This window comes from Diachasma alloeum, unplaced genomic scaffold, assembly GCF_001412515.2.
Source record: "Diachasma alloeum isolate Michigan unplaced genomic scaffold, Dall2.0 Dall_scaffold_00368, whole genome shotgun sequence".
Taxonomy (NCBI): Eukaryota; Metazoa; Arthropoda; class Insecta; order Hymenoptera; family Braconidae; genus Diachasma; species Diachasma alloeum.
In genome coordinates this window covers 170,905-187,208 of record NW_021680507.1, presented here as the reverse complement: position 1 = coordinate 187,208, position 16,304 = coordinate 170,905, and the positions used below count along the sequence as shown (strand labels likewise).

General features: G+C 34.7%; 1 protein-coding gene across 7 annotated transcripts in view; it reads left to right on the top strand.

Moving 5' to 3' along the window:
• The window catches only part of LOC107041581, an 82,039-nt gene extending 67,026 nt beyond the window's left edge, over positions 1-15,013 (top strand). For 3 of the 7 annotated variants that reach the window (XM_015262184.1, XM_015262185.1, XM_015262186.1), the window contains 7 exons: positions 5,503-5,626; positions 6,706-6,834; positions 7,020-7,043; positions 8,341-8,538; positions 8,656-8,778; positions 9,666-9,739; positions 13,772-15,013. In XM_015262184.1, coding sequence (XP_015117670.1) covers positions 5,503-5,626; positions 6,706-6,834; positions 7,020-7,043; positions 8,341-8,538; positions 8,656-8,778; positions 9,666-9,739; positions 13,772-14,018 — 919 coding nt within the window. In that variant the 3' untranslated portion in view covers positions 14,019-15,013. Of the gene's footprint in view, positions 1-5,502; positions 5,627-6,705; positions 6,835-7,019; positions 7,044-8,340; positions 8,539-8,655; positions 8,779-9,665; positions 9,740-9,884; positions 9,910-12,276; positions 12,286-13,771 lie in introns of all 7 variants that reach the window. The other 4 variants (XM_015262189.1, XM_015262188.1, XM_015262190.1 and 1 more) reach the window with 4 other exon arrangements.
• Positions 15,014-16,304: the final 1,291 nt, after the last annotated feature.

Genomic DNA, 16,304 nt, shown 5'->3' with positions numbered 1-16,304 from the left:
CCGAGGTCTGCAGTGCTCCTCAGCTTTTCACCAGCTTCAAACTGCGTTCTTCCCCCCACTTTATCAATTAACACTCCATAAACAAGCGACTAATTCATTTCCAAAACTCGGAGACGTTCACGTCGAGCGGAAAAAAATTACAAAATGAAAGAACCAGATGGAGATAAGTAAAACGAAACGACTTGTCGATCCGACCTTGAACCTTGACAGGCCTTACCGGTTGTGAAACATGACGATTATTACCGGTTGTGCAGTCTGCGTGGGCTCCATGCTATGGGGACCAATTGAACGAGCCACGATGTGAGACAGTCTGTGATCGTTTGCGTGCGGATGAATCACGAGGAATTTTTAGTGGTTTGAAGGATGTTTATTTCTGTTTTCGGAGCTGTCAGAATATTTTTAATAATTATTCTGTGAAGTGAGGGAATTTTTTTGCGATGGAAATTTGCTCTAGAGTAATCTATGACGATTTTTTTTGTGTGTAAAAATGTTTCGGTGTTGATTTCACTTGAGGTCGTCATGCAATCTCAGTAGTTACTGATGTGATATCAGCGTCAAGAATCCGGATTGATAACAAATATGATTAAGCTTTGCTGGGAGTACAACTGGATGGAATATAAAATCATAGGGATGAGAGGCACATACACTGATAGATAAACTCATTTTTATTGAGATGTTTCTTTCTTGGAACAAGTATTATATAATTGAACGAATTACAAATAAATAGGATCTTACGGTGAATATCAATTATTTCTTCTTGAGGTGCATTTACTTGAATCAAATAAAACAGGCCTTGGCGTCGAGTCACATGTATTCACCACAAAAACGGAAAAGTTCTGTTTTTTTACATCTAATATAATCTCCAGTCGAGAAATTTTCTGCTTTCATGAATTGATCAAAAATTCGTACCTAGGAAATGATTACATTGAGGAATGAATTGAATGTTGTTTTCTCGAATGAAGCCGATGTTTAAATTGAGCTTTCCGTACATCACATTGAACGAAATTTGTGATATCCAAGTTTGTGTAGAATTGCCGTAATCTGTGATTCTGTTATTGTAAACTAATGCGATTTTTTTAAGTCAAGAAATATAAACTTCTTTCAACTAAACGACATCCTACTACAATCTCAAAGCTTTTTCCGCGTAAAAATATTCCTCCTGATTCGACATACGAAATGATCAAGTCAATTATAATTTACTTGGAGCAACGTATGATCGTGTTGATTGAGATAACAACGTATTTAGTCATGAGAATAATTTTGATTTTTGAGTAAATCAACGAATTTCTGGAGTTGGCAAACTTTTGGCTAGAAAGAAATCAAATGCTCTCATTATTGCGACAAATAAAAGGAACTTCAATTCTAGAGAAGTTCGATTTCTCCCGATCAAATGTATCTCAAGAAGAGATAACTAATATTCACTATGAAATCATGTTTATTTGAAAATTAACAACCAATCGATAGTTGATTCAAATAAAATTCTCTTGATAAAATCAATTTTTTTCTGTCAGTGTATTTTGTCGTTTTGACATAATTCATTGCCCGTTTTACGTCACACATTCAGTGGTTCTTGTATCCCACCCTTTTCACTTTCATTTTATCATTCACTCTACACTGAACCCACATTACATTTTAAAAAATTCTGATAACTGTGAAAATTATGAAGGAAACGGGTGGGTTGACATTATTCATTCATTTATCTTGAATGAGGAAAGTAATTTTTAATTATTAATCTTGTGCTGATTAGAAGGAAGAAAGAATATTATAATTCCGATTGTGTATGAAATGAGACAATTATCTGATTTTATATCCATTTCAGTTGGAACTCCTTTAATTTATTGTGAAGTTAATTCCATAAATTCAAGTGAATTCGAGTCTCCTTGTAATTAAATTCTGCAGTGAGTAAGAAGCAGTGAACCGGCTCAAGTTTAATCGTTTTTTTTTTTCGAAGATCAGATCACAGTAGCATGACCACAATATTCTCACAATTGCGTGAGAAACATTCGAATAAATTCATACCTGATTAGTACCCTGAGAGAAAAACAAACACGTTGTCAAACAAGTCTCGTTTGGGCCAACAAAATCGCTAGTTGAAAATTGCCAAAAAAGATTTTGTTTGATTCGAATTTGAAAGTCTCAAACATGAATAATTGTTCTGCTTTCGACAGCAACGAAATATTTGGCTCAAGAGGCGGATAATTCACACCAGACGGTGCCTTTTCAGGATGAAAATATCTCATAGAGGAAAATTTATCAACTAATATTTCATCCCTAAGTTACAAGATTGCTATCATATCATTATTATTGTTTCATTTAAGGGCTCATTTTCAAGCCGAAACGAAAAACTACTATCCCATGTTCCGCATAAAACAAAGATTTTTCGAGAGCAAAATACGTATGGGAGTATCAAATAACAAAGGAGTAGTGCTAGAAATGACATTTCTTGCGTGTACAGAGAATGCAATTTTTTTTGAACTACTAAATCTATTTTTGCAACAAAAATTTTCCATTCCGGCGCACTCTCTGCATGTTTGGCACAAAAAATCCTTTTTTGATAATTTTCAAAAAACTATTTTCTTGGCACAAGTAAGACTTTTTTGAGAACCTCGTCGTTTTTCTCTCAGTGTAGGGGAGAGTGGGGCAAAATGAAATGATGCAATTCAAGTAAAAACAAATTTTTTTGTCAACTTTTATTTATTGACTTTTTTATTATTGAGAGTGCTGATGAGAATAATAATTTTCAATCCGTATTATAATTCACTTGATTAGATGAGGGCGATTACACTTTTCGTTTTTCATTCGATTGAAATTCAGCATCACATTTATTTTTTCACACTCTGGGTCTCCCCCTGGGCCTTATTGCTCTGGACTTTGGATTTTGCTGTTTCATTTTCTTTTTAATTAATTCATTGGCAACATTCCCGGTCGAAACTTCTCAATAATTTCTTATTCTACTGAATGGAAAATTATTTTCTCATCAGTACTCTCAATAATAATAAAAAGTTGATAAAAAAAAGTTAAATAATTGTACGTACATACGTCCATGGGCTTTCCTTCTTTCTTAAATTTCCTAAAAACTCCTTGCATTCCTTCCAATTTTCTGGAAACTCCTTGAATTACCTCGAAATGTCTAGAATTTTCTCGAATTACGATAGATGGCGCTGCACATAAAGACCGTTTCCCAAAATGAGCCTCCATATTGATCCCATAGACGTATCCACGTCAAAAAAATTGTTTTTCCTTGAATTGCGTCAAATAGGCGTTTTTCCACTGTTTCATTTTGCCCCGCTGTTTCATTTTTCTCCACTCACCCCTGTCAATTAAAAAAACTCGTTGACTTCATTTCGTCGGAGTTACTACAACTAATTTCCATAATTACCAGAAATATTGGTTTCATCTGCTCCCCCATTAATCTAAAAAAAAACAAAATTTCCCTTAAGGGGAGATGGAACCCCTTTGTCTACATCAAATTTTAGAATTGTGTTTTTTCCTACAATTATTAATTTCTATCTATGAAATTACTTTATCGACTCGATTATCGCATTGTTGAGTCAATGAAGTAGTTTAATGAATAAATATAATATAAACGCAGGGGTTCCGTTTCCCCTTAAAAATGACAGAATTTAATTTCCGATAAATGGATAAACATCCTTAATTCCATGAACTCAATTACGGACCTATCTTTCCTATTTGATCTTCCACTCTTCATTTTTTTTACCAACAATATCCTGAAGATCATCCCCAAAGACGTTTGATTAATTTCCATCAACTCAGAGGTGGAGAATTCGTGATTACCCGCAAATTCGTTCGTGCACGAAGTGAAATGTCAGTTAAACTTCAGTTAGAGTGACAGTCGACCTAAAAACTCGAGTTTCTGTTTATCGGATTGTCTGTGTTGCACACAATGGCATCGAGTTCTGAGTTGGCTCGAGGTGCCAGGCGGAGAACGCTGATACCGAGAGTGAGGGCTGGTGGTGCAGAGGCTCGAGGTATCGACTCTACGTGCAATGAAAGAGGAGAGAGTGGAAAGGACTCGGGATTGTCATCTGACAATACAACGCCGACCGGTTCTCCACCTCCTAGGCAGCAGAAAATTATCGTTCCACCTCTCTCTGTCGTGAATTCTCTAGTTGCAGCACGCAAGGGCGATAATGCTGCGAGGTAGCTCATTTATAGAGTTGGCGAACATTTCAGTAGCGAAGTGGTAAAACTAATATCAAAACTTCTGCACGATGCAGGACTCAATTGACAATTTCAGGTGACGAAAGATGAAAAAAAAAACCTCGAGATAACATTCGAAAGATGGTACACCCGAGCCTTAAGTCGACTCATCTCCTAGTTGAGTTTTTGAAGAATATTTCCGAATCTAAGAGAAATAGCGAAATTTTTGTAATTACATTTGCTGTAGCTCTCAATCGGCTCTACAAAAAAGGTTATAACAAAAAAATTTCTATCTCCCTTAGACTCCGAGATATTCATTGAAAACTAGCCAACAGGCAAAATTGACTAATACCGGTTTACCACTTCGTTACTGATTTTTTTCCTTTCCAATCGAAACATTGAGGTTTTCCACATTGAGTTCCCAATTTGTTTTTATTGTGTTGCTAGTGCGTAAAGTTTCACTTTTTCACACGCACGTGTAACACATCCTTTTTTGTGGTACCTGACGAGTTCACTGTTCAGAACGGTAATGGGGGTAATGCGGTAGTTTTTGTGCACGAATGCGTAAAGTTCAAGAGCGTGCGTAACGTGAATTTCGAGTGCATATTCACTTTCCGCACGCTCGTGACCTTTGCGCACGCCATGCAGAAAACAACCGCTTTACGCACACTAAACCGTTTCGAAAAGTGCACTTTTCAGGCAGGTATCACAAAATAGTATATTTCGTTACGAGTGCGGAAAAGCAGCGTGCCTAAAAAGTTACTTTTTCGCACAGCGTGATGAAAAAGGTAGAATAGTTACGAGTAAACGAAAAGGCACTTTTCGGCACGAGGTGAACGTAGCAGCAGTGTTGAAATAGTATATTTCGATACGAGCAAGACGGAATTTTCACAAATGCGAAGCTGGCGCTCCGAGGCGAAGCCGAGGTCGAAAAAGTTGTTTTCGGCCGAGTGACGAATATAATTTTTCTTCATAATGTCCATAAAGGGCGTTTGGCGGACACGAAGTGTCCGTAAAATGACGTTTTACGGAGTCTGATGAAAAAAAAATTTCTGACGAGTGTGAGGGTGCAGACCGAGGCGAAGCCGCGGAATACAATCACACGAGTCTGAAATAGTATGTGCTACAGGTGCGTGCGAAAAAGTGAAATTTTACGCACAAGTAACACAATAAACAATGAACAATGTCACAATGTCAATGTGAAGTTGATAGAGTAGTCTTCCTAATGCTTCCTCTGCAGAGCTTACTTGTCCTTCAATTTGCTGAGTGTTTATTATTCCTGAGCAGACATTCGAAAAATTAACGTAATAATTCTACGATTTTTGTATCGATTTTTTGCAGAATTTCAACTGCAAGAACATCGAGGATTCTCCGCAGTAGGGCAGGAACTGATTCCCCTCGTTCTCAGGACAGTGTGAGGACAAAGCAAATTGCTAGTCCATTCAGACCAGTATTTACCGGAAATGTAAGTAAAATTCCCGCTCAACCAAAGTAGAATAATTATCAAAAAACCCGGGTTCGATTCCCGGATAGGTAAAGCGGAAATTTTTTCTCTCTAAATTCTAATTCTCTTAGAATTTTTTTGCATCATTTTTTTTTTCACTCAAATCTGTGGTGAATTGGTAAACTAGGATAAATGTATTTTTTTTTAATGAATTTTTGGTTACATTGCTTCCCTACAATTTGTAGAAGCGGATTGACAAAAAAAATTAATAGGATTCATAGGATTTTTAGAGTCTTCCAGTAGGAATTATGAATTTCAATATAAATCCCATAAGAGCCCGTGTATGAAGAAAAATTTGTTCATTTATTTATGACGAGACTGTTGCGATTATTTTTTTTAACATCAAAGAAGTTAGTTCCATATGATCCGATATCAGGCAAAAAAATTATAGAATTTTCCTTGAACATGAAAAAATAAAATTTGCTGAAAATGGCTAAACACCATTAAATATACTCATCCTAGTTTACCCATTCACGACAGAAATTACATGCTTAAGAGAATTTGTCATGCATTGGAGATCGACTGTATATGTCTAAAAACGAATAATTAGTGCAAAAAAATTAATTGTTTATTGTTCGCTTGCCCCGCATTTTTGAGCTAGAGGTTTTTTTTTCAAAATTTTTGACAAAATGTGTACAATAACAATTACGAATTTGTTTTCGAAAATTCAATTCCTAGCTTATTTCGTTTTGTTTAACATGAAAATTGCGTCATTCATATAAAATAGGCAGAAAAATCCTTATCCTCATCCTTAAAATATTTAAAATATATTCTCGATTCTTTCAGAAACATTTTGTGGGTTATTTCCATTCGATTTTTATGAAATGAAACCCAATTCTGATTTGAATGTACGAAAAAATAGCCGATGGGTAGTAGCGCACGTTGTATATAGTAGTCGAGAAAATGACCGGTCGTTTTCGGTAATTTTTTCCGCCTACCCTCTAATTTATTCTCAATGAAAATACTCAACTGCATGGAATTTCGAATTTCAAATGATTGAATTGATTTTTATAATTTGTGTTTTTTTATCTTCAACTAAGGGTCAATCTCCAAGTCTGAGTCTTGACTCAGGTGACGAAGGAAGTCCCAGGCTTGAGAAGTGTAATTATCACCAGGATATTGTCTCCATCAAGACTGGTCTCTTAAAGCTCATGCGAGTAGTTCAGGAGGTAATTTCTCAATTTTTCCAACTTCATTAGTTGTCGTTAACCAGTGTTACGTGATTTTATGTGTGTTAATCCATATTTTTAGTTTATTAATGATTTTTATTCTGTTCCATTAACTCATTTTTACTGTTTGTTTGCTTTGTTTTATTTTCTGGTTGTTCCTCGATTTTTCCACATGATTTCCGAAGTCTGGAGAGAAAGATTTGACGAGGGTACGTTATCATCATTGCTTTATGTTTTTTATTTCATTTATTATGTTGTTTAATGTTTAATTAGATACAGAAGTGAAGTTTAATGAAATGAGACTAGAGATAAGTTCAGAACACATCAACTTATGAATTATCTTGCAAATATCTTTGAAATGAAGAGGTTTAGAGAACAACTCGTTCGTAAAAATGTATGACATTCTGGTTTCAAAGAAGAAGATAAGTTCTAGGTGAATTCATCCCAGACAATTCATCTCAATACAATTTAATAGGGAACTTGCATCAATTTTTTTTAATTTTCTAATCTTAAGTTTGGAACCTGAATAATTCCTTTTTCATTCGCAAACGTTTGAAATATTGTTCATTAATTAATAATTAATTGGCAAAAGTTGAAGATTTCAAACGCTTTGAAATGTATAACTGATACAGTGGTTACGGCCAACATTTCGGTTCCCTATCATTTCAGTCGGAGAAGTTGATTTCCCCCACCATCGACAACCTAAATGTGTGGGTAAATCGGTGTGTCCCTCTGCGCGACAGGACTGCGCAGTAAAATAACTCGGCATGTGAGAGTGAAATAGGCAGATTCTTTCTCTCTGTTTGTCTTTCATAGCTCCGCCTCCAACGGAAGAGTAGGGGCTTCTCGAACATTTAATTCCTTGAATTCTCGACCCTGAGGCTGAAGTGTTAGGGAGTAACCACTGTACATTGTACATGTAGGCACCGTATTCCGTCCCTGTCGTCGAATGTTTGTCTAAATCTAGTTATTTCAGAGATATTTGTGAAGACTTCCCGGACTTCAAGAATTTATCACATTCATTAGCATCATAATTGTCAACAATTCTTTTCAAACGCTCATTATAAAACACAAAAAAATGGGAAAAAAAAATTTTTTTGTGGAAATTTTTTTTTTCCGCAAAATGGGAAAAAATGTCAAGGAAAAAATTGTGAAAAGAAATTTTAAAATTTTTCTTCGGGGAAGTCGTTGGGGGAAACATTTTCCGGGGAAATTTTTGTTCGGGAAAATTTTTTCCGAGAAATTTTTTTCGGGGGAAAAAACTCCGGTCACCTACTGAAATCATTCTCGTCCTGCCCAAGCCAATGCCCAAGGGAAGATGTTCGAGGGAAATTTTTCAGGAAAAATTATTCCGGATAATTCTTTTGTTCACTTTTATCTCAAGTTCAGTACTCAGGGGAAATTATTCCGGGAAAGTTTTTCAGGAGAAATTTTTCCGGGGGAAAAAATCCAGTCGGCTTAGGAAGTGATTGCAGGGATTAAAAGCGTATTCTTCAATAATTCCAGGCGGAAACTCTCAATCCGTTCACCAATCCCATGGTGAATGGCCTCTTCCCGAACCTGAATGAAGACGGTACGACTGAAACGACAGGACTGTCGAATGGTGCTCTTAATGTTGCTGATGAAATGGCAGACTTGAGGAGACAAGTGATTTTCCTTCAGGGACAGTTAGAAGATAAGGACCGGACAATACAGCAGCTTCAGGTAAATCATGGCCCTAATCACTGAGATAATGAGCGAACATGAACATGCACTAATCATTAACTAGTTGATCCGAAGGTGATTGAAAAATTTATTAATTTTTTAATCCTATTTTTTCAGATGCAAGTTGCCAAACAACAAGAAATTATGAACAATTCAGACTCTCCGAGCTGTTCCTCATCGATGAATGGAAATAGCACTTTATCAAGAGATATTTGTAATGCCGCAACGCAAACAGAAAAGGTAAAATTGAGCAAGTTCAATGGTAAATTTGTGAGAGGAGCTCAATTCTCAAGTCTTATTGTTCACGAGCCCTGATTGAATCGCTGAGCACGAAATTTTCCAATTTTCAAGAAACTATTTAACTGTGCATTTGAACATTTTTTGAGTATTGATTTTATTTATCAGATTGATTGATTTTTTTCTCATCACCCGCGGGTGTCACATAATTTTTATTGGGTGTTTTTCTAATTATTGAAATAATATTAAAATGCGTTGCGAGTTGGTAAACCTGTCGAACGTTTTCTCCCAGTTTAAAAATCTGGATAAAAATTTCATCCACCAACCCACGTTTATTATTTAGAAATGGAGTGTACAAAATCCACCAAACGCATGCGCTAACATGCGCTTATATGGGATACAATCTTTCAAATATTTCCTCCTTTTCTCCGTGTACCCCAAATTTTTCTCTGGCCATTCGATTCAGTATAGTTTTGCACATTACCTTCTATTTTTATTTCTATTTTTAGAGTCTCCCAGTAGGAATTATAAATTTCAACATAAACCCCATAAGAGCCCGTGTATAAAGAAGAATTTGTTTATTCATTTCTGGCGAGACTATTGCCATTAATTTTTTTCAACATCAAAGAATTTAGTTTCATATGTTCTGCTATCAGCCAACAAAAATAATAGAATTTTCCTTGAACATGAAAATATAAAATTTGCTCAAAATGACAAAACATCCTTAATTTTCTACAAAAATCTGTAGTGAGATGTTCCTCTAAACCCTAATGTTTACGAGATATTAGAAAAATGATGTGCAGGAGACAATCCCTCTTATTTAAAATAAAATTGTTGAGGACTTGAAATTAGAGGAAGACGATGCAGATGATCTTGACATTTTTTTTTAGATTCGACCGATATCAGCGGGACCTTCTCTGCTCCAGTCACTCCCACAAGAAGGTGGCATGGGGCCTCTCGTTAGGTAAGAAACAATTATCAATGAATTCACAACAATAAACTCAATTCACACATTTAAATAAATTCATAAATTTCATCAAATCTTCATCGAAAACCTTTTTCTGCTGCCCTGGTGCCTCTCGTCGTCTCTGGTAACAATAAAAAAACAGCTTCAGGATTGGGAAGGTAGAGTGCGTGAGTCCATGTGAACTTGTAATGGGATATGTACTTTTGTGCGCCTTGAATTTCTTGATTTACGCCCATTTGCTTAATTTCAGAATTACTCCCACTCTAAATCGATAGTTCAGTCCTTTCCCAGAGTTGAGAGAGTCTAGAACAATTTATTGCTAAACAAATTCCTGTCGTGAAGGGATATCAACAGGCGAGCAGATGAATCCAGAACTAATCATTTAAGGCCCGGGTGTACTATTTTTCGAATGTTATCTGGATTTTTTTAATCTTTCGTAATCTAAAATTGTAAGTTGAGTGGTACATCATGTAGAAATTCCCAAAAATCATGATAGAATGATGAAAAAAAAATAGAAAACATTCAGAACTTTTTCAAAGAGCGTTTTTAATGGAGATTCAGAATGAGTTGAAAAAAGTGGAAATTACAAATATCTGATTCGCTGTGGCAAATTATCTATTAGCTGTCATTTTCCATGGTAGATAACAAAACACTAACTCCTCGTGGGAAGTGACAGCTAGTATCTCAATTTTCAAAACAGTGGTATGTAGTCATCTGCCATTTTTATGTGATAAAAGTGTGATTAAAAAATTCTCCAAAATATTACATCTTTTTTCAAAGAGCCTTTTCCGTAATAAATGTCTCTGTGCAGTGTGGGAAAAGATTTACGAAATCAGTCTTCCCCCTGCATGATATTGGGTGACAGGCCGCCATTTGTCACCGTAAATCAGATACATTTTTCAATTTCTTGTTATTCAACTTATTCTGAATATAAACTGAAGATGCTCTTTGAAAAAATTAAGAATTTTTTGTACTTTTTTTTTATTATTCATTCATAATTTTTCAAAACTGCTGCATGATGCAGGACTTAATTGACAATTTCAGATGATGAAAGATGAAAAAAAAACATGGAGATAACGTTCGAAAGATAGTACACCCGGGCCCTAAAGCCCGTCTCCATTATCTGCCGAACGTTATTTAAATTGATTTTTGTTCGATTTTTATCTCGAAATTTCAACTCGATGCCCCGTCACTCAGGGACACCCCCAAACTCTGAATTTAGATTTAAAAAAAAGTAAAAACAATCTCAACATTTTGAAAGAGGGTTTTTCATTAATATTGAGGAATGATTTCAATAGAGGAGACATGAGTAATGTATAATTACCATGGCAAATGGCGGCCCGCCAGTCGCCACCCTGGGGGAGGAAAGGCGAAATAATAAATCCTTTGGCACACCGCAACAAGACGATTGTACGAAAACAGGCTGTTTGAAAAAATTTGTAATATCTTGAAGAATTTTTTGATCACACTTTTACGATGAATTACTAATCACTTACGCCAATCTCCTCCATTGATAATTGTACTGGCGATCAGCTGTCACTTGTGCCGGGAATTTAAAACAGGAAAATCGCTCTTTCTTCCTTTCTTTGCGCCCCCGACAAAAGTGACGGTTGATGGACAGTACAATTTTCAATTGAGGAGATTGGTGTAAGTGATTAGTAGTTCATCGTAAAAGTGTGATAAAAAATTCTTAAAAATATTACAAAATTTTTCAAAGCGCCATTTTTTGTACAATCGTCTGGTTGCGCTGTGTCAAAGAATTTATTATTTCGGTTTTCCTCCCCCCCTGGTGGCGACTCACAGGTCGCCATTTGCCACGGTAATTATACATTATTCATATTTCCGCTATTGAACTCATTTCTCAGTATTAATTACAAACGCCCTTTCAAAATGTTCAGAATATTTTTACTTTTTTTTCAATCCAAATTCATAATTTTCGGGAATCTCTGAGTGACGAGACATCGAGTTGAAATTTCGAGATAAAAATCTAACAAAAAAGCAATCTAGATAACGTTCGGCCGATAATGGAGCCGGGCCTCAAAAACACTTATTACCTAGATAATTGCCTAGTTAACGAAGAAGAAATGCAAATTGTTTGAATAAAAAATTCAATCGTTACTTGTTAAACTATCTTCGTAATGAGTGGAGATACGAGAAAATATTGACAGACCTTTTTTGTAGGCAATTAAATTATCTACAGAAAAGGTATCTAGAGATTTTCTAAAATAGTTTCTATAGAATTTTTGGATTCGTTTCTGTTGAACCCTTTGCCACAGATTTGCATGTAAAACACTCCTGTAGACCCTTGAACAATTGACAAAATGAAACTAATAGGAGAGATTTGTTATTTTTGCTTCTAAGGACTGCAGAAGAATTGTAAATAAATTATCAAAGCATGGGGTGATAGTAGATAATTAATCGAAATGCATTGATTAATCAATCAATTTGAATTGCAACGAATCATTCATTACTAAAAAGAATTTGTGACGGTAATGGATTCACGATTAAAACATGTTTCATGCTGCGATGTTTAGCCCTGTGGGGTGAGTTCTTATTAATTAAGAGTGAACGTAGAATTAAATGAAGATCATAGCAAAGTGGTGAAGAGATCAGTCCCAAATTGATTGAACAAATATTTCAATCTCATTCTGTAACAATACTGCATTCTCGTATGTAATACTACAAGAGCTTCAAAATTATCAGGTATTTTCGATAGGTTCGTTTGGATGCAGGGAACGCACGGACGAAAAAATTTAATAGAAAAACCTATCGAATTCGTTAGAAAATTCTATTGAATATCTATTGAACTGTTCTATTAGTTTTTGGCCGATTCTATTGAAATGTTCAATAGAAAATATTCAGTAGAAAAAGTCAATAGAATTCAATTTTTCTGTATGAGGTATTCCATGCCAAATGAGTCAACCGTTAACCTTACCCTCTTGGAAATTGATGGCGATTTTTTCTACGATTGGGGAGGTTGAAAAACTATATCTCAAATTTATTCAGATTTTTTCGGCAGCCCAGTTCGGAGATATGATTTTTGTTTCGTTTTTCCGTTTTCGTTCAATAACTCGAGTTCTATCCATCCGATTTAGATTTATTAAGCGTCAAAATTTTTTCATTTTTTACTGCCTATAAGAATATTTTTAGTGTAATTTTTTATTCGATCTCTAGATGGGCATAATAACGACTTTTCGAATAAAAAAGTTGAAAAACTTGAATTTTGCAAATTCCGTCACGGATGATTTGTTTTATTTTTTTTCAGTAATTCTTATAATCAAAACAAGTATTTTGAGCCATCATACAAGTTGGGCATCATCCTGGATCTATTTTATTTTCAATTTTTTCGTTTCGAAATTCCGTGAAACATTCCGAAAAACGCCACACAAAACCCCACATGAAAAATATTCGTAAGGAAAATTAATTTCAATGAGAACAATTTGCTGAGAAACGATTAACGGGGAAAGAATCCGGGAATTTTTCAACGGGGCAGAAAACCCGGGGAAAAATTCTACATGGGAGAAATTCGTAAGGAAAATTAATCTCAATCAGAACAATTTGCTGCGAAAGAATTGACGGGGAAAAAAACTCCGGCCACTCCACACGGAGAGAATTTTTTTAGAAAAATTCTAGTGCTAGCACAGAAAAAGAGGCGCAAAGTGACGGCCAGGAAAAAATTCCAGTGCCGGCACTAGAAATTTTATTGGGGAAAACGTGAATTTTTCCCCGTATTTCTGTGAAAATTTCCCAGATATCCCCAGAAATTTTACCAGAAATACCAAGAAATTTTACCTTAACAACACTAGAATTTTTCATATTCGGTGAATTGTAACTTTTTCCAGTACACGAACTAGAATTTTTCTCGAAAATTTCTCTCCGTGCAATTAACGTTCATATGCTGAAAAAAGTCAAGGTGGCTGAATTGGCATGGAATGTCTCATACTCGAAAAAACATCTACCACTTTGCTACAAACATCGAGAAACCGGCGAATCATTAAAATAAAAATTGACAATAAATTTTGGTTACAGTTGGAGTGACTCGTGGAGCCATCAGAGTGCATCACAACGTCCACCATCGCTGGTGGAGCTCAGCAGCAGCAAGGCTCCCCGTAAAATAACCGAACGTCCATCAAAAATATTAAAACCCAAACAAGAGATAACGAGTCGATTGAATGGTGACGTCAAAGTGGAGAATACAAAATCTTGCATTCCATCGTTTAAAAAATTCCCCACCACTTTTATACCGAGAGCCAATGGCCGATTGCACAATTCGTAACGATTGAATTAATTTTCGATTAGTTCATTGCAATTTAATCTGTAAATTTTGGTAAATTTCTTGCTTGATTAATTGATTACTGATGGAGTTGGAGATGATCGATTCATTTGTAAATACCGAAATTTTTTAATTGATTAAATATTCTCTTAGGGATATTAATTTAGTCAATTAATTAATTCACCTTGCAGTATTAGTACTAATTTTATTGCTGTAAATATAGATTTTTTTCTTGGTTAATTGAGTTCTATAGAGGGGATAGTGAGATTGTAGAGTTTATAGGAATTTTTTATTCCTCAAAGTCTTGTGCAATAATATTTTCGATAATCTGTTGGTTCTTTTAACAATTAAAATTATGTGTAATTGATTTTTTTAAGTGGGAAGTTCGAACTGATTATTATGCAAATTTCTCGAACACTAGTCGATTTAGCGGAAACTTTCAAAAATGTTGTTTTTTTGTCAAGTTTAAATTTCTTAAAAAATGTATTGACATTTTCCTCTAAACCACTTCCTTCCGAAGAAATTTGCAACGTAATTTGCTTCACAACTAAACTAATGAATCAATCGAATTAGTGGCCTAATGAATTTTAAAACCAATCAATGGAATTCATAAATTATCTGTTTCTTTATCAACTGTTAATCGCGTCTCTCTATGATCTTACTATCCAGGGAAAAAAATTATTTAATTTCGTAAAACCGAAGTCATTGGCATTTTTTGGTGGATGAAAATTGTAACTAAATGGAATAACACATTACGAATGGGGTTATATATCATGAATTCTCCTTATTCCATTTAACTATAATAAAAAACAAAATGTTGGTTTTTGTACGAAGAAAAAAATAATTACGATAGCTGAGAATAGTGAGACTAGTGCAATGCTTGAAATAATGAAAAACAATAAATAAAAGAAATGACTGAGTAAGTAACATGAGGTGATATGTTGACGACATTTGTAGATCAATGCATGTGAAATGCGGAAATGCTTCGATACGTGAATTTTTGAGAAATGATAATTTTAAAGATTAGGGTCCACTTCTGAAAAATTTCGTCAAAAACACTTCGTCAAAACAACTTGAACAATTGAAACTCTGAAAAACGTGAAAAACAATTTGAAAAAATCCAGGAAAATAATGCAAAAAACACAAGAATAGAGCATTAACAACGCTTCGATGAATACCCACGAACGACAATAACAAATTTAAAGAAAAACACGAAGCACAATATTAAATTTGCAAGCATCGTCTCCAGATTAAACAACATTGAGTCTCAATAACAAGGGATTTGACATAAATTCATATGTATGACGAGATAAACAACAACTATTCATATCTACAACACTACAAAATCTAACAAATAATCAGTCATTTAAAGCAGAACATTCGAAGAAATCGCTCGCAAATACTTCCGAGCAGTTCCCCCTCTCCAGAAAATACCATTTCAATTAAATAAATCAGAGGTCGATTATTCTTTTCACAAGGAACCAAAATAAAACAGATAACAAAACTCTAGAATCCCATACACAAACACAGATTGTTATTATATTCTTACAAAAGACAAGATAACCGAAAGGTTTCATTGACGAAAGTTCAATTTGACAAAAGTTGAATTAACCAAAGTCGATTTAAGGACCGGGTGTACTATCTTTCGAATGTTATCTGGATTTTTTTTTATCTTTCGTAATCCCAAATTGTCATTTGAGTGGTATATCATGTAGAAATTCCCAAAAATTAGGATAGAATGATAGAAAAAAAAAGAAAAATCCTGAACTTTTTCAAGAGCGTTTTTAATTGAGATTCAGAATGAGTTGAAAAAAGTGCAAATTCCAAATATCTGATTCGCTGTTGCAAATTATCTATTAGCTGTCATTTTCCATGGTGGATAACAAAACACTAACTCCTCATGGGAAGTGACAGCTAGGTATCTCAATTTTCAAAACAGTGGTATGTAGTCATCTGCCGTTTTTATACGATAAATATGATTAAAAAATTCTCCAAAATATTACAACTTTTTTCAAAGAACCTTTTCCGTAATAAATGTCTATGTACAGCGTGGGAAAAGATTTACGAAATCAGTCTTCCCCCTGCATGATATTGGGTGACAGGCCGCCATTTGTCACCGTAAATCAGATACATTTTTCAATTTCTTGTTATTCAACTTATTCTGAATATAAATTGAAAATGCTCTTTGAAAAAATTAAGAATTTCTTTTACTTTTTTTTGATTGTTCATTCATAATTTTTCAAAACTTCTGCATGATGCAGGACTCAATTGACAATTTCAGATGATGAA